This window comes from Anopheles coustani, chromosome 2, assembly GCF_943734705.1.
Source record: "Anopheles coustani chromosome 2, idAnoCousDA_361_x.2, whole genome shotgun sequence".
Lineage (NCBI taxonomy): Eukaryota > Metazoa > Arthropoda > Insecta > Diptera > Culicidae > Anopheles > Anopheles coustani.
The window spans coordinates 44,647,303-44,666,275 of NC_071289.1; the positions used below are offsets into that span (position 1 = coordinate 44,647,303).

Below are 18,973 nucleotides of genomic sequence, written 5' to 3' on the forward strand. Positions count from 1 at the left end.
CCAAACTTCCTCTTCGGGAACGTCACAAGATATCATTTTCATTCGAGCATTGTTTACATATTCAACTAATGTGGTATCTTCAAACTACCACAGTTTGTTAAAATTAACCATGCCAACATTCCAATGTATTATTCACATAATGGTTTTTTCTTCGACCTCTTCAAAAGCGTGCACGGGAGAGAAGGAGGGCGCACTATTGGACAAAGCGAGACATAGCTACCTCAAGAATGCTGAACTTTCTTCGCTGCGAAGATTGAGGCTTTGGTTTCCTGTGTTTTGCTTGGATTGTTTCAACTGTATTTAACACACTGGGAAACCTTTTTTGAGGGCACAGAACGGATCATTCGCAATTGAATGGTAGAGTTATAGCCCTATCCAATTCAGACACCAACAAATAAAATCCACTAAACACCACTTTTAATGAAAGTTTAACCGATGGAGCTTCAATTTCGTCGTCGTCGTCGACTTTTCAATACAGACTAGTGTTGGCAGAATCGGGATTCGGAAGATTCGAAGATTCAATCCCTAGACGGATTCTAAAGATTCGAATCCCATTTGACTGATTCTAAAGATTTGTTTCGATTAGGATTCGAATCAGATTTGATTGGTTTGGGACTCGATTTGATTCGATTCTGACTTGACCCTAACTCGGGGTCCACACTACAGCGCGACGTCGCCTGACAGGAGCTGAATTCCATATAAAAAAAACCTCGCGCGATGTTGCGCGAATCACGCTAGGTTTTTTTTGCATGGAGTTCAGCGCCTGTCAGGCGACGTCGCGAACGTATCCTGAATTCAGCTCATATAATCTACTACGAATGGGTATACGTTTTTTGCCACGTATAGTCAGAAATAGATGTTATAAACGCACTGTCACGTCAAAAGCGTTCTCTTTTGAGGCGTCCCGCAAGTATAAAGAGAATTGTTTTACCCTTCTTTTCAGAAGTCGGTTTACGCCTAGATTGCATAGGAAATCTGCTGCAAAAGAAGGGGTAAAAGAATTCTGAAAAGAAGAGCGGGCAGTTCTGAAAAGAATTCTTTTACCCCAAAATAACGCCAACATTTCTAGTTGGGTAACTCACCTAATTTAGGTATTTAGGAATTTAGGTATGTCGTTGACGACCCTACCAAAGGTGTAGTAGGAAAGTGCAGCAAGGTTCTCCTTGGGTAAGTTCTCTATTAAAATATAGTTTAATTTGTATACAGTTTGAAAAAATATATATATTAAAAATATAAAATTCATAGAGTTTTTCCATGATAAACGAGTTGAATTAAAGTGAATAAACGTGCTGTACCTCAGATACACCAAATGCGACCTTTTCTTGAACAAACAATTTCTATAGTCTATCCCAGGGGCGGGTAAAGTTCGACCCGTCAACTGATTTTATCCGGCCCGTAAGAAAATTTTAATGTTTCGTGCATAAACCCATCTCAGTTTTTAGCGGATTTGTTCACGATATCAGGCTTTTTTCTCCGAAATGAAGATTAAAATTGTTGAACGATTTGTTAAATACCAAGTGACTTTCTCGTATATTTTTTGTTAGAATTGTTTTATCGTATTGGTATTATTGATCGTTAATAAACTTTCCAGCGTCGTGAGTCTCATAAAAAATCCAACAGCAATAATTCGTTTGCTTCGCATCCAAAATAAGTACATTCAAGGAATACAATTTACATATCAATACAATTTACATATTGTAAACTTGTCGAAGCTGATAGACAAAAAACTTAAGAGTAAAATAAACCAACAACCAACAAAATTCAACGAAAACAAGTATGAACATATTTAAAAAAGTTTAACGATACAATTTAACATATTTTAGCTTATGTATACCACTTTAAATGAAACTTTACTATTTATAAAGTTGATACTATATTCAAAAGAGTTTAGAATTATTTTGAAAACATTAATTCATTGTTTAAGATATCCGGCCCGCGCTTTCCGTTTCTCTTTAATCATCTGGTCTTTTTTCTAAAAGGTGTGCTGATCCTTGGTCTATCCAACAAATCCTGTTAGATCAGGGGTCAGCAAAGTCCGGCCCGTCAACTGATTTTATCCGGCCCGTAAGAAAATGTTAGAGCTATTTTTTTCGGATTTGTTCATGATTTCAGGTTGGTATTCTTCCCAAAAATGAAGATTAAAAATGTTGAACGAAGTGTTCCTGTTATATGTTAAAAAAAATAAAAATTCAACGAAATTATCTTATACTACTTTCTGAGCAACTTTACTATTTAGAAAGTTTATACTTCTTTCAAAAGAGTTCTACTTTGAAAACATTGTTTTAGGAAATGTGTGCAGACCCTAGTGTTAGATGTTGTTATTTGAAAAGAAACCCGTTATTCGTTCTAAAATGAGGTACGTGTATTTACACGTATGGGGGAAGTAAAATTACATAGTCTTGCTATTCTATATATCGAACAAGAAATGTTTAAACAAATTTTTAAAATGTAATATGTTAATCACCCTGTTCCTTTTCCACGGAAGTATAAACCCACCACTAGGTAGCCTTATTACTAAAAACAACCGAAACCGAAAGGTTTCGCATTTTTTTATAAATTGCAAATTGCAAAACGGAATGGTCAGTAGAGGGTCAGTTAGGTTTTTTCAACAAAAATGTTTGAGTCTGACTGAATGCTTTAATGTTATCAACATTGTGTTGCAATCAAATTGCTTAACCAATGTGTTTTCTTTGATTATTGTGTATTTTTTTCTATATCTGCCTGATAATGTTATTTTTGGTGGTTCAACTAGAAGCTTGCACTTGGAATTAATCAAAGATACTTTTAACTAAATTCTGAATCGACAGTGTATAGTATGGACCAAATACATTAACCAAATATACATTGAATATCGTTTTGTGATTCCAAACCGTCTCTCCCTAATAACGTGGTAAGCTACACGAGCGCATGCTGGGAAGCCTGTCGGTTACCTCATAAACCATCTTAAACGAAGGGCTAAAACACCACGCGAACACGCTTTAGATTGTTATCTTTATATCTGCCTTGGTCGCACTACTCTTTAGATGGGAAAAGAAAGAAACAGTCCAGCATATTAGTTTGCAGGAGGAACTGGGAATCACATACTATAACTCATTTTATCGTGCTTTGCTATCCACCGTGTGGATGAGCTTACATATTATGGTTTTGTCGTGTTATGCTTTATCATTGCTGCGATCGTTCCTTGTATGCCAGCATGGGTGTTCTTTCCATAGTCAAGTTATGCTATCAAACGCAGTTTTATTGAAAATGCAAAGAAAACCAACCCTTAAAACGGTTGTAGGAAGGAAATGCAGCATACATACAATTCGCCATGCATGAATTACATAATATTCAAGCTGCCATTACCATCGACGATGCGTGAATGAAGTTTTAATCCTATTAATAATCTTTGTCAACAGTTTTCAATTGTACTATTCTGTTCCTCATTTGCACCCATTTTTTTAAGTACCACTATCAGCACTGGTTCCAAGTTCATAAGATTTCAACAAATTGGTATAATTCACAATCTCCTATCTCTACTCCAGTTTAACGCTTCCATTCGAAGAGGGGAGCAAAGGTTATTTTGTTACTCCATACAATGTGTTCCCAGCTACTAGTTTTACGAACGCTAAAAAAGACCATTCTAGACAGACAAACCAACTATTATAAGATACTAGACTGATATTTACATCCGGTTGTTGCTATCTCAGCGATTCCTTCGATGCTAAATGATCGATGGAGATGCTCTTACCGTGATAGATTCGTTTATTTACTCGATCGATGTATAAAACTCCACGTGCACTACATTACGAAACCCACCATGATCTGCGTCCGACAAAAGCTGTGCGATTACTCCCACATTCCATTATTATCAGATAGAATCAACAGTTCCTGATTGGCCCTCGTTGGTGTACGATAGTGGCTCCTTCTTCACGAACGATCCTCTTCCGTGAGACTCCGCCCACTGCACATCACAACATTCCACAGAAAAGTCGAGCGCAATGCTTTTCCGATCGTTCACAGCTTGGCGCACGATCAGTGTTGCGACGGCTGCCGTGATGTGAAAGTTTCTGTGCGTGCGCCGTTCGGGAACCATGTGCGAAAGAAGTGACAGTGGAAATGTGTTGATGGAAACTGCTCACATTTTACCCAAAGAACGGCTTCCACACAATGCCGGAGCTAGTCAGTCGTCCGACGAAGACGAATCTGCAAATCCTAAACTGACCTTTGGGATTGATCGGCTGCTGAGTCGAAGCAAGGACGATCACCGGCTAGAATGCGATCGCGAGCAATCAGCATCGCCATACTGCACCGGTGTGCAAAGTTGTGTCAATCAAATTGATAAGCGCAAACAGAGTGACGACGGTGATTGTTGTGACGAGTGTAGAGGTGATTCTTTCTCGGATAACGTACCGAAAGATTCCATTCTGCAGCATACCACATCGAAAGAAGGCCATTTTGGTGGTAAAGTAGTTAGTGCAGGTGTATGTTTACCCAGCGCAAGTGAATGCAGTGGAGATTTACAATATTCTGGAGTCACTGATAACTACCACGCTTACGGCTTTATAGCAAGCGAATATGACAGAAGAGTTCCTAAATTAATTCTCAAGCCGCTACCAGTCCGCGTTGGACATGGACCAATAGGTATACAAACATATTATTTGCAACTATTCACTTCAGTCTCCAGATTTCACGAATTTTCATTCGTTCCTAGCCCGTTGCTTTAAATTTTATAATTGCTATCCATGTATCTTCTGCGACAGTTCAATCGTAACATACCTATTTCGCCAAAATAAAGCACCAACCAAACACGATAAATGGTTAATACACGTAACTAAACTGATTTCAATAAGAGTCCATTACTAAACAGAACAAGCTTAATTTAGGAATTCAATTTGTTAAACCAATTGGAATACATTGAACTTCAGAATACTACATTACATTGCTTGATCGTTTTGGTATTACAGTATCTTGTTTTGTCTCGAAAATATTTCTTTCTTATTTAAACACTTCGTAGACTCGGAGCAGAATCTTCTAAGTAAACTTTAGGCAAAAAATAAAGTTTTGAAAGTAAAGCAAACATAGTGTAGATCGAACGCAAATCCCTGTTGTAATAGCATACTTTTCGGATTTTTAGAGAGCCTAACCGAGATGGGCAAGACTAAACACACCACAGACAGTTATTACTCCAAATAAAAACAGGTTTGAATGATGAAAAATAAGGTTGTGTACGTTAATGTTATAAGAAATGTGCTTGTGCAACTGCCCTCAGGTTTCATCATAGATTTTGACGATTGTATTTACTCAAATACTTCAATTGTATACAATGTAGAATTTTAAAACTATTAAAATTTAGCTACAATGCAAAAGTTTTCTAACTTAGGCAAAGACAAAAGCATGACTACGGTGTTATTTTATACAGTTCTCACGAATTTGATGCACTTTTCAGAATACTACGTTACCCCATCGAAATTATTTTCGTTCATAAAAAGTGGTAAACGTCGTGTATACGGATTGTGGCATGGACTGGAACAAACTGCGGCGGCCGATGCTTAAGCCTGTTGCGTAAAGGATGGATTGTAAATCAATAATTATTTCAAACAAACTCAATCGTCGGCACACACGCACCCGCACCCTCGCTTAAAAGTACCCTCTCTCTACCGCTGGAATGTTTACGTGTTGTTTATATCTGCCGTGAATATTTAGATCTAGATCTGACAGAAAGCGGTAACGACTTTTTATCCTGCACTCGAGATGGTTGACTAATGCCATCCCCTAACCATGCGCCAACCCCAGGCCAACCTTGTACTCCCTCCGTGGGCCCTTTGCCCCATTGCTGAACTCTATATTTTTTCGAAATAATCCTCGTTTTATTACTCACGCACCTCACGCGGGATATGGTCTACACGAAACACACACACACATGGCCTGCCGGTCATTCTTTCACCAATCATTCGTTGCGGCTGTTACTCGAGCAACGCGGCGAAACATAATTAATTACACCCAATAAACAATTCCAAGTGGATGCTAGAAGAGGTAATTCCAAAATTATCGTTTGTTTTGTTTACAAGAAGAAGCAATGCCCGCGTTTCCTCACATGCAGGGTGCATCTTTCTTCACGAAATTAGTTCCGTCCCTTCGTCCCTTTTAGCCTCCATCCTACGGATAGAGATTTTGTTTTTTTTTCGTTTTCTCCCGCTCAACGTTACGGATTTCTTTCACTCCACTCGGCGATCGACTTATCTTGGGGCACGAACGGACGCAGAATTCTGGTTAGTTTGTTGTTCAAGTCCAAATAATCAGGCAAAACTGGTCCATATGTTTACGAAATAACAAAGAAATAACTGATGATAACATGTTGCATCTGTCGGGAAGGATGGCAATTTGTGTACTGTTGCCACCACACGGCCCATTGCCCCTTCCGGCTGCTCAACAAGATATGCTTTTATTTATTGACCATCATTCATCGATCTTGCATAGTCAGCATGATCGTATATTCGTTTGATAATGATGTCCTTGTCGAGGTAGCTCATTTTATGCACTGTGTTTCATCGGCACCATACACTGAGATTCTGTGGTTCACATGGAACTAAAACAGGACTTTTCTTATGCTGTGGAACTAAAACAGGAATAGTCGGATTGACAATTGGATTAAAGGTTTTTCAAATTTCTCAAAAGCATATAAGTTTGGTAACTTTGGTAACATGTTACTCTTGGATAAATTTTGCAGGGGAAACAAGCCCACTTTTTCTCAATAATTTAAACTTTACTACATGAGAATATTTGTTACTGTGCGCACTTAATAAACCATAGTTAAAACTTATGTTGCTTTAATTTATTCAAAAATAATACTTTGATGTGATTATAAATTCACTCCTAGTTGTTCACATGCCATGAAATTGAACAAATTTTGTTTATATAAAAATACAGTTTACTGTTTAAATGTGTACATAATGATTTTAGACGTACTATCGGAATTTGCGACTTAAATGGTAAATGGTTGGAACTAAACCAAGAAAAAATCTATCACTTCATTGATGTTATGACTCTCCAACATCAAGAAAATCGAAAAGTTTAGGAAATAGATGCCTAGTTCTCCATCATGATTATAATTCCACCCTTGCTATAATTTTCTTATGATAGGATTTATTATTAGTTGTACGATGATAGTTCTTGTGATTTGTTGCTGAACAGCAAACTATTTAAATAAAATGTCTAAACAACAACAAAACTATGTAAAAGTGAAAATAATGGCCTCAAAATGTGTTGATGTAATCTTTTCATGATTTTGTAATGCTTTTATGAACTTTCCTGTTAAAACATTGATCATATTTCTCAATAATCATCTTCTTCTTCTTCTTGGCGTAACGACCTCTTGGTCATGCCTGCCCGTTAAGGGCTTACGAGACTTGTTTCCCTGTTGTACGTGGATAGTCAGTCCTCTCGTCAGGAGAGGGTCCAGTCTCGGTTGGGATTCGAACCTCAATAATCATATACTCTGTATTATATCATATTATTTATCAGCTATTGAGACAATGCAATAATAAACATGTTTTTTTTATTATTTCGTGGAATGCGAAATGCGTTAATAAAAATGATGGATTTTTTGTCTATGCAGCATGTTATTACTAATAATTATTTTGTTATGATGTTATTTTTACTTACCTTCACTTGCATGAAAGTGTTACAGACACTTGTTGTCTAAATAGTTGACCGAAACTAACATCTTCAATTATACATCGGATTAAAATGTTAAAAATAAAAATGTTGCACTCTAAAATTGTATAGATTTGTAAAAGTCGAGATTAGGTTGTATAAAATATAATCATTTCCACAAAGATTTAATAGCTCTTTTTTGGAAAATTCTTATTTAACAAAGAAAAAATCCATCACAACGAGCACTATATATAAAAGTGAAACTACTATTTTGGATGCATTAGGAAACCATAAATGGATAGATCCCCGAAACTAACCAGGAATGTTCCGTCACTCAAAAGGACCATACCATTATTCCTCGAATGCATAATATTAGAATATTCGGTTGGGAGAATTCTGTTACCCATGTTTCTAAGTCTTCTTCCATAAGACCGAGTACATAGAGGCCATAATCACCTTCCCAATAAACTAGAGAAATATACGATTTTTTTTTTGTTCCTGGCAGGATGTAGTATGTTCCCCCAACAAACGCCGAGCATAGTGGCAGCGTTTCCGCACGGATCTTCAGCATATTTGGGAACAACATCATTCGAAAGCACCTCGCCATACGGTATGGACGAGCTGACGGAGGGGTCGGTGAACCAATGTTTGCTGCCACCAGCCGATTGTAGCAAATCGCGGTCGAACGATTACGCCGTCGGCAGCACACGGTTGGCAGGAGGACCAACATCACTCTCCCGGCGGAAGCGATCGTGGTCGAGAGCCGTCTTCAGCACGCTGCAGCGCAAAGGACTCGAGCGAACGTTTCAGGAGCAAAAATATATCACCAAACCTGATCGAAAACGACTTGCCGCCAATCTTGGGCTGCACGATGCGCAGGTATTTCGGTGACCTCGGCTCAAGGTGGATGCCTTACCTCCGATAACTCCTTTTTCCCTTAATTCATAGGTTAAAGTGTGGTTTCAAAACCGGCGCATGAAATGGCGGCACACGGTGAAGAGCACGTCGTTACTCGCGCCAACGCAGGATAAGCAACCGGAAAAGCGGATAGCAAGTAACGACATGCTATCGAAAGATTACAACTCCAGTGTAGCAGAAATTCTTACGCTTAGCATCAACGAAGACAGTGAAGACATAGAAGTTATTATAGATTAAACGTTACGTCACCGGTGCGTGGCAAAAAGGGAATAAAACTACTCTTGACCAATTTGCCTGTATCTATTGAATCCTTTCTACTCGCGTTCTTTTTTGAAAATATATTCTCTTATCTAGAAAAGTTTTCTAGAATTTTCCTCGAATCTCCTCCTAATAGAGTCGAAATAGAGTCGGTCTACAGTTGACTCAAAGCCTACAGTAATATGGCAGATCAGGGTTTTATCATCTGGAAATGCTTGTAAACTACTTGGTAAAAACATGTAGTTGATATACAGTTGGTCCCCACAGTACGCGAATGTTTGGGAGCGAACGCAATAGCGTATATCGAATTTTCGCGTATTGCGGATTTCCTCTGCCATATCGTTTATACCTCATATTGAAGAGTTGACACTAAGAGGGAACCGCTTATTTAACATCCCGGTTGACAGAAATTGACATTGTTGCTGGTACTATGTAGTTCCAGCAAGAGTCCCAGCAATCTGCCATGGAAAAACTACCTGGATACATGACAGCTGCAAAAAATTTGAATTTTTGTCAGCCGGGATATCTTCTATCCAAATCACTAATAAGTGTTCCATTTCTTCTATTCCATTATCCAAATCTCTATTAAAAAGTGTATATTAAAAACTTCATTCTACCAAAACAAAGTAAAATTGACTAATCAGAACTCAAGCAACTTTTTTAGAAAATCGCTATCTATGAGCGCTAACTATGAGCTGTCAGTTTTAGAAAATCGCGTATTGCGAATTCGCGTATTACCGATAGACAAGCCGTACTCCATTGTCCATTGATTTGTACGCTCTTGGCACTGCGAAGAAGAGGTTATAACAAGAAACAGCACAATATTCGTAAGATAAAGCAAACTTTGTTTATTCAATAGAAATTTATATAAGAAATCTATCTATTTGATTTAAAACATATTAAGTGCGCATTGTTGGTAGATAGTTCAAGATCTTCTGCCTTTACATAAGACCACATGTGAGCACATGAGTCCATTTACTTGTATTAGCCTGTAAGAGTCGTGACGGTTGCGTAGGCTTTAGCGGGTGCAGCGTTAGGGCAGCGATGGCGACGGTCGGCATCCAACACTACTGATGCTGATGATTGCTGCTGATGCTGCTGCGGCTGCTGCTACTGCTGCGTCTGCTGCTGCTGCTGTGGCGGGTTGCGATCGCTACTGTTATAAATGCTGATCTGCATGTTGAATTTTTCACTCAAAAACGACTCCGTCGAGACACACTTCCTTTTCATTTCCGTGGCTGATTTCCTTTAACCGGTATCGGGGTTTCTTGTTGTATTCGTTTGCTGAATCAAATGAGATTTAACATTCCACGTGTTCCTTTTCACTAAGCGTCCCATTCGTGTCGGCTCGGGTCAGGGCGTTTTGCTTCTCTAGCGGTAGCTCCTCCGTCGATGTGCCATTTTCGACGCCCATCGCCGACTTCACCGGCAGCTGCTCCTCGCCAACAAACGGCAGAAAGGTACCACGCACGCTTTCAAACGCCTTCCGGAAGCCCAGCTTCATGTAGAGCCCGCGGGAGGCATCGTTTTCCGGGCGTATGACAACGAAAGGTATGTAGCCCCGTTGAATGACCAGCTTCGTCAGCGATTGTGCGACCTGAATGCCATACCTACGAGCATAAGACATCCTCGATCAGCACACGATGGCGAGGATACGGCTTCGCTCGAAACTTTTGCGGAAATTTTCTCAGTCATAGCAACACACTTACCCTTTTCTTCGGAATTTCGGTTTCGTTTGCATCGAAAACATTCCACCGTAGTAGGATTGCAAGCTCCAGGCGGCCAGTTCGTTGTCCAAGTTGGTAAACACCCCGAAGCCCGGCAGCTGATGGACTAGTTTCTCGAACAGTTCCAGACATTCGATATCCCTGGCCGGATACAGATCGTGAATGTCCTTCACGTCGTCGATACAGAGCGGTTTCATTATCACTTCGTCCGCGGCCAGTGGCTCCAACGCTAAATCTAACTCGGCCGGGCACTCATGCACATAAATATCACCATAGATATGCCCGTCCAATTTTCCCTTAACCTTTTCACGAAATATCTCTTCCATCTTGTACATAATGCCTACATGGGTAAAGTTCATGTAAATTGGACTATGCCAATCGAAAAGAATGTCCTCGTCTTTAATCAGTTCCATTCGCTCTAGTCTGTCCGGTGGACAAAAAATACCTACGCTTTCGTTCGTCCTGTTATCCGGCTGCGGTCAAAAGACAAAAGAAAAGCAAAATATTTTCATTATTTCACTTTGATTTTGTTGTTTTCGATATCCTAATTCTTAAATCCAACCTTTATTTTATAATACCGCATCCCTTAGCAGTTCTAGACAAGATCCAATAAAATCCATCTTTTTTCGTTTTCCGAAACGTGTCCAGAAAACTATGAAATAAACTATGGTGAACGTCGTGTTTTTTAGATGAAAGCGCGTTACATTACTTTGAAGGGATCAATAAAACAAGAGGCATTTTAAAGCCTTGGAACATCGACCCACGACCACGGTCCTAGGCAGTAAAAAGTATATTAAGCCCTTATTGGGACAGACATGACCCGAGAAAGCGTTAGAATAAACAAATTTTCAATTTATTATCAAGTAAAACGAGAACAGTTCGTTAGACAGATAAGGACGTGTTGCCACTGCAACATCGTTAGACGAATAAGGACATGTTCCACTTGAGCTATAAGAAAATAGTTTTCGAAGATAAGCAAACAGTCCTGATAAAATCGTTTGATAAATGGTGGTGTGATTTATTTTTCTTAAAATTAATTACATCATGATATTTGATTAACTTTATAAGATTCCTCGAAGTTGGATCTTGGATTGGGTTCTAAATTTGTTTCGAATAAGTGAATTCACTAAGAGCCAAAATCATTTACGCCCTCATTACAGAAATTTTCAGCTAATTTAATATTGCGATGCTAACCTGTGCAATAATATATCGGAATGCATTTCTTGGGCTTTTCTTATGTTATTTTCAAAAAAACGTTAAATTGGATAGAATGTTTAGTGTATAAAAAAACCTTAAAATTGATAGAAAATTAATTTAATTAATTTAACAAAAAAAAGTCAACCATTTTTGTTCTTCTTCTTGGCGTAACGACCTCTTAAGTCGTGCCTGCCCGTTAAGGGCTTACGAGACTTGTTTCCCTGTTGTACGTGGATAATCAGTCCTCTCGCACAGGGGAGGGTCCGGTCTCGGTTGGGATTCGAACCAACGCCGTCGAGGTGGTGAGCCCCGGCGCGCTCATGGGCCGATTTTCTAAACGACGCTACCGCTCGGCTGTCGCGGACCCCCACTATTTCGATAAGTTTCGTCGACCATTTAATAAGATTAATAATTTATGATTGAATTTGGATTCAAGTCGTAGAGTATGATGAGTTTGAACAAACGTCATGTCGAACTTTGTTTAATCAATGGTATTTAGAAAGATCCAAAACGTTGGATAATCTTCAAAAAGATATATACAATAACATCACAATCGTCTCTTATAATAAATTTTCTTGGTATGTTAAATCTTACCGTATATGTACAGCCAGCAAAATGCAAACAAACAGGATCTTCAGGCCAAGTCTTTGCTCTATAAAATTGAAATTGCCATACTCTATCATTCAGGTACGTTTGAATAGTTTGATGAAACTGAAAGATATAAAGCAAATGTTAAAATTAATGGTCGTTAGACTAGCAAAAATGTTGCAATATTTAGTAATTAAGTCACCTTTAAGGAATGCGGAAAATATTTTTCCAGCTCTTCCATCAATGCTGGGAGCTCGTGTTCCTTCACAATCACAAAATTTTTCCCCTCTGGTGCCAGCTCCATCCTTAAAACAGGCGTATGTTTCTAGCACTAGCTCACGTTATTGCTGCAATGAGAAAGTAAATAAGAATCGCTGAATTAACGCTCAACACTACCACGTTCAGTTTCCGTCACCCTTAACCATCAGTCCACAAGACCCTTCCTGTTTTGGAACTATCGTTTTAACGCGATTTGACTGACTCAACACCCACCTTGAACAAGTTTGGAAACATCTCAAGCCTTCCTAGCACCATTAACTGTCGCCACCGAAACTTTTGATCGCGAGTCTATTTCTTTACCTTCGCGTAAATCTTCCTTTGCGTGACCAACATTTGGTTTCGTGACCCAGTAGGACAAATCTACATGGCACTTTGCCTAGCAAAGTTACTGTGTCATTTTAACAGCCTTGGGCGCCGAAAGAGTGATATACTTTCAGCTTTAAGAATCCAGACCCCTATCAAGATTGAACAATGAGTAAATGGTTTTTGCAGCAACAATTGATTACTATAATCATTATTTTTCTTTCCAGCAACCCGACCTTAACCCAAATAAATAACATTCTAATGTTAACATGTTCGCTGGCCTATGCATGCGCTTTTGTATGTCGCATGGTGCATGCTTAATTGTACATAAAGTAAAATGCATACAACGCGGTTTGATATTTATGTAGAAGGGCAGAAGTTAGAATCGCCGCAGCACAGTGACATCATCCTCATGTGCATATGTATACGTTACCGGGCACTACTAGCCAGCCAGAGGGGGATCGGGAATGCTGCTAAATGACGTAGGTCGGGCAGAAAAGAAAAAAAATTACGCTGATCCTTGTACGCAATACGACACCTATGCTTTTGAAGAGACCTCTCGACAAATCGCGGATTGTGGCGAAAAAGGATCAAACTGCCAGGCCGTACACCCGGCCGCGTACACATTTCTCCGGCTGGGAATTCTCTTCCTTGAATGGTGCGCCGTCTTCTTGCTCGGGCAGCACGGTTGTCTGGGCCCTTAAAACAGCCAGTAGTACCGCCCTGTTTACTCTCGCCATATCCGTCACCGACGAAATACATGAACGGGCGCCAAAACATCGGCCAACATCGTTGTCGGTGTGGGCTACAGTTTTGCGCGCGCGCGCCCGCAAACACATACACACTCACACACATATACCGTCTACCGTTTCTCTCGGCCTTTGGACAACGGGTGGCACGTGCGAACTATCTGGGAAAATTGAAACGTTCAGCTAACGGAATAATGGGAACAGGAAGCCCTTGACTCGCGAATAATCGGTACAACTACACCTATTCGTTTATTTTTTGGTCCCCAAATTAGTACGTTCGGGTGGTCACAAAATATATATTATTAAAGTATCCATGCAAGAAGGCCTTGAGTATAACCGCTGCGCCACAGAATGCGTCTAGAAACGTTTTTTTGTTAATGGAAAGTACATAACGCAAATATAGACATACATCTATAACCCGTAATTGTCGCCGGCATTTGAAAGTGAAAATTGAAACAAATTGATCATTCCATCAAAAAGCCCTGTAAAGCCAAAACTTTCCCGATGTAAACGCGCTTGGTTATGCTTCTTTAGTTTAAAAAATGTCTCGTTTAAAATGTAATCGTTAGCCTACCTGAAACACCCGGCCGTGACGGGATTGCCCGTTGATTAAAAGGCTTGCTGGCCCTTTGGGGAAGTCAACCTAGTGCGGTACTGAGCTAGTGCCAGCTAAAACCTTATATCTAGGACTTGTGGTTTGGGCTCCGTCACTATGGTGAGTTAATTATGGAGAAAAAGGGACTGCATCATGATATCGTTCAACACACGGACACGAACGTGATTTCACTCGCGACGAACTCACAACTTGCTGGGAAAAATTGGTCGCTTCCGCTTGCACCAGCCACAATCTTGCTGGAAAACTTTATCAATTCACGTTTGCGAACAAACACCTCACGCAAGAACAAACTCCATTTTCTAAGTCTCCTGAAAACGAGCTGCTAACACGCTTCTTTGCGGGCCGAGACTAAAGTTTCTGATGGTACCACCGGTGGTGCATAACTGAGTGAACGCGAATCACGGCCTGTTTGCTGCTGACCACTGCTAAAATCTAGCTGCCCCTTTGGTTACCACCACAGCTGGCCGTTCCTTTTGGGGATACATATTCGACACAGAACCAGTGGAACACTTTTCGGCTTAACGAAGAATTCCGTGCTTCAAGCACGAAAGAAGGAGGAGTACGGAAAAGGAAATTCAGCATACACGCAACGCCAGGAATACGTGGAAAATCGAATTTTTCTACCGAGCACAATAAGGAACGTGAACCACACGAACACGCAGGCAGACGAGGTTGAACTTAGCTACGGGCAAGATCTTCTTCATAAAGTTCGTTATGCTGCGACACTACCAGTATTCTTTCTTTCTTCTATGCGACTGTATGTCTAGTGGACCGCTCTACTGTCAATAAACCACCATCACAAGCGAAATGGAATCCGCGTTCCGTTTGCGCAGATGCGAAAATGTCCCTTCGTTACTGCAATTCGACCACCTATCCTTGTTCGACATGCATAATTTGCCAATGTCCTGACGACTTTCTCACGAGATCGATACGACCAGCAAATAACTGCTCTCGCACAAAAACCCAAATCATGCAGAACTACGAGCGACCTTCATCGTACTTGCTTGAATCTTTTCTCCTCACACATAAAGTGCTACTTGAATGGTCCCATTCACATTACTGGTTTTTTCATCCTTGCACACTGTGTGTCTGACGCTCCAGTAGGGAAATCAAAGTCCATGCAATTTTGCTTGTTTATTGTTGCTTCTTTGCTACAACAAATACCACAAAAAAAGATTTCATTGGCAACGGCTCCCGTACACCAAAAGGATAATTGCAAATTTAAGGTGTGTGAGTGTTGAAGAGCTGAAAGGAGAAATATCCCTTTTAAAAAGGGGAAAGAAGGGGAAATTGTCAAGCGGTTTATAACGGTTGTATTTAAATGTTGCCAATACAACAGCTAAACAGCGATTCGAACAGAGGTCTTAATTTGAGGCTATAGACCTCCTTTTAAGAAGAGATTAATTTGATTACAGAACTTCTAATCAATATGCATGGCTGAAACCATGATAAAGTTATTAACAAATTTGTTATTTCAGCGGTAAATACCAACCAAGGTTTCTGTACCAGCGCCTCATTCATGTTTCATAGTTCAAGTTTCATAAACTAAGAATTACAGAAGACTTTTTACATAGTTGTCTCTCTTCAAAAGCACTTTCATTTGAGGGGTCTGTTGCAGAATTTTAACCAAGGTACTAAAAACTTATTAACACATTAGCTATTTCAGTTTTTATTTCAAGTTGTGATCAAGGCTTTTAAAACTTGTTGATGCCAGTTTGGCGTTCCACGGGATTGACATCTGTCAGAAGCCACATGTGCAGACAGTTTGATAAACATAACTATTTTTCCGCATGCTCGAGCGGCTACACGTACCGGTGTCCTGAGTAACATTACTGCCTGAAGATGGTGAAATTGAAGAAAAAATCTATCAAAGCAAAGGCCCAAACTAAAGGTATGTTCCGTAAAGTCTATCTACGAACTATAAATCCCATAACTAACTTGGGCTACTTTCTCCGCATGTAGGAAAAAAAGTGAAACAAGTGCAGTCTTATGGCAAAACTAAATCCAACGCCTCCAATGGCGCCACGAACCGTTTTCGGGACGATAAACCGAGAAGGCCTACCTCCGCGGATCTGGAAAAGGCGTACCGAAGGAACATTCAGTCTGAAATGTACAACAGGGAACGAGTGGACCATTTGTTGCCTATCAAAGTCAAAGGCAAAGGATTGGTTACCCGTACGGCTCCCAAGCAACTGGGCAATAAACATAGCGCGACAAACGATCTGTCAGACGGAGACGTATCGGACACGGACGAGGATAGCAGGCAAGCGGTTTCCAAGGAGCAGGAAATCGTCACGCTAGCTGACCTGCTGGTTAAACGCGACGCGGAGATCAAAGAGAAGCAGTTTCTAATAGGAGCGTCCTGTGCAGCAATATTGGAAAATCCTGAAGCCAGGATCGAAAATCTGGGTAATTTAGTCGATTTGGTGCGGGATATCAACCGAGATGGGTCGATTAATTTCCTTGCTATTCGCAAAACTGCTATTATATCACTGGTGGAAGTTTTTAAGGACATAGTTCCAGAATATCGCATCGGCATTGTAGACAAAGAACAGCAAACATGTAAGTGTTACAGGATTTTGTTAAAAAAGGTAGAAGTCTAAAAGCTAATAAAATGTTTCTTCCTTCATTTTCCAGTAAAAAAGGATACACTCTCCAGAATAAATTACGAAAACAAGCTTTTGACATACTATAAGCAATTTCTGAAACATCTGGAGCGCATAACGGAGAAATATACTCGGATGCTGCGGGAATCGAAAAAATTGTCCACTGATACTCGTCAGTTGCTAGAAACTACCGTACAGTGTATGTGCGATTTGGTTTTGGCACATCCGTACTTCAACTATAGCCCAAATATTGTCCAGGTGCTCGTTATCATGCTGAACGATGCGAAGGAAAGTGTTCGAAAAATAGTTCACTCATGTTTCAGTACGCTATTCAAGACCGATGCAAGATTGGATCTAAGCTACCATGTAAGTTAACTACCTAGTAATTTTGAAATCGTGAGACACCAGTCAGTGAAAAGTTGAAATCCATTCCATTCGAAACGCTTCTATTCGCATTCCAGACGGTTCGCCATATTAACATGCTGATAAAAAAGAAGGAACGAAACATTTTTCCGGAAATGGTGTCCTGCCTCAAATATCTGCAGATCCATCGAATCAATATGCACGAGGAAACATTGCTAGAGCTGAAAAAGCAAAAACTAGAGAAACAAAAGTCGTACTTCATCAACATGTCACGAAAGGAACGTAAGCGAAAGAAAAAACTTCAGGAATTGGAAAAGGACATCTTCGAAACGAAGGCCGAGGAAAGCAAACAGGTGGTACGACGCAAGCTGACCGACATTTCCAAAATGGCTTTTATGATTTATTTCAAAATATTAAAATGCTATCCCGATTCACGGGTTCTGAGTGCAACACTGGAAGGGCTTTCGAAGTTCGCGCACACTATCAATATTGAATTCTTTGCCGATTTGGTGGAATTGCTAAACAATCTACTAGTAAACGCTTCGCTTGGGTATCGCGAGCAATTGCACTGTATCCAAACCGTGTTCGTTATCCTCAGTGGACAGGGAGAAGTTCTAAATATCGATCCAGCAAGATTTTATTCGCATTTTTACAAAAATCTTCTGTATGTTAATGCAGGTGAGCATAGTTTATGTTAGTAACATCTCTAATCCAACTTATGTTTTGGCCGGCCCTTGGGGCCTATCTTCGTAAATAATATTAAGATACCAAAGTTTTGTTACAAACATACTTTTAAAATACTTTCAGGTAAAAATCATGAAGATATGGAATCAATCCTAAAAACATTGGACATCATTCTCTTCAAGCGTCGTCGTAACGTTACGTACTATCGCTTTGTTGGTTTTGTAAAGCGTCTTGCTACGCTTTGTCTTCAGGTGCTGCCTAACGGGTCCCTTGGTCTGATATCGTTGATTCGCAGCTGTATGAACATGAATCAACAGCTCGACATTCTGCTTGATACGGAAGCCGACGTAGGGTCTGGTAAGTTTGATCCGTTGAACGAAGAGCCGGAATTTTCAAATGCTAGCTGCACGGCCTTATTTGAAACTACCTGCCTGACCCGGCATTATCATCAAACGGTGCGCAAGATGATAACAAACGTACTGAAAGGAGCGGATAACGTGCCCATCAGTGCTGGAAGAACTTTGTAAGTACAGCTTTTATTGCAATACAATGTGGCTCTTATGTAATGCGTTTATTTTTCCCTTTTATACCGTATGTTATTGCAGGACTCCTGGGGAATTCTACACTAACTATGACTGTTCGGAGATGGTTTTCAATCCGGAAATTCCACAACCTTCGAAAGTAAAATACCCAAGCAGGAATCGTAGTCTATTGGCACTAGCATTGGTACAAAAGAGTTTCTTGGAGAATTACAACCCGGTTGTTCCGCTTGCCGTGTCCAATACCGACGCATTGATGTTCGACTACTACCATGAGTGCGCTAAAAAACACAAATGTTAATAAAGTTGATTCGCATTTTCGACTCATTAATTTCACAGGATACAGGACTTTTGAAAAATTTACTATAATGGCCGACAGGATTTTTCCTCATCTTAAATCCCAAACTTGTTACGGATTACTCAGACTTGGACGAGTAAATATTTTTCTAGTACCGTAGTAGTTCTGAGAGTTTTCCATCTGTTCAGTTATTTTAAATTGCTCCTTCGCAAG

General features: G+C 40.0%; 4 protein-coding genes across 4 annotated transcripts in view; 2 read left to right on the plus strand and 2 right to left on the minus strand.

The window, feature by feature from the left end:
- Positions 1-452, minus strand: part of LOC131264442 (putative mediator of RNA polymerase II transcription subunit 26) — an 11,803-nt gene extending 11,351 nt beyond the window's left edge. Inside the window, exon 1 of the mRNA XM_058266745.1 lies at positions 221-452. The gene's annotated coding sequence lies outside the window, so the exon portion shown is untranslated. The remainder of the gene's footprint in view (positions 1-220) is intronic.
- A 7,795-nt stretch (positions 453-8,247) lies between these two features.
- Positions 8,248-8,790, plus strand: LOC131264443 (homeobox protein H2.0-like). Its single transcript, XM_058266746.1, has 2 exons — positions 8,248-8,514; positions 8,584-8,790. The coding sequence occupies exons 1-2, from the start codon at positions 8,248-8,250 to the stop codon at positions 8,788-8,790; spliced, it is 474 nt and encodes a 157-aa protein (XP_058122729.1).
- An 852-nt stretch (positions 8,791-9,642) lies between these two features.
- On the minus strand, positions 9,643-12,628 carry LOC131263777 (uncharacterized). Its single transcript, XM_058266031.1, has 4 exons — positions 12,526-12,628; positions 12,330-12,446; positions 10,521-11,011; positions 9,643-10,421 (listed from the first exon to the last, which is right to left on the minus strand). The coding sequence occupies exons 1-4, from the start codon at positions 12,625-12,627 to the stop codon at positions 10,112-10,114; spliced, it is 1,020 nt and encodes a 339-aa protein (XP_058122014.1). The 5' UTR covers position 12,628; the 3' UTR covers positions 9,643-10,111.
- A 3,396-nt stretch (positions 12,629-16,024) lies between these two features.
- LOC131266373 (nucleolar complex protein 3 homolog) lies at positions 16,025-18,805 on the plus strand. Its single transcript, XM_058268867.1, has 6 exons — positions 16,025-16,161; positions 16,233-16,832; positions 16,908-17,242; positions 17,338-17,917; positions 18,047-18,446; positions 18,529-18,805. Exons 1-6 carry the CDS (start codon positions 16,113-16,115, stop codon positions 18,761-18,763), a joined length of 2,199 nt encoding a protein of 732 aa, XP_058124850.1. The 5' UTR covers positions 16,025-16,112; the 3' UTR covers positions 18,764-18,805.
- Positions 18,806-18,973: the final 168 nt, after the last annotated feature.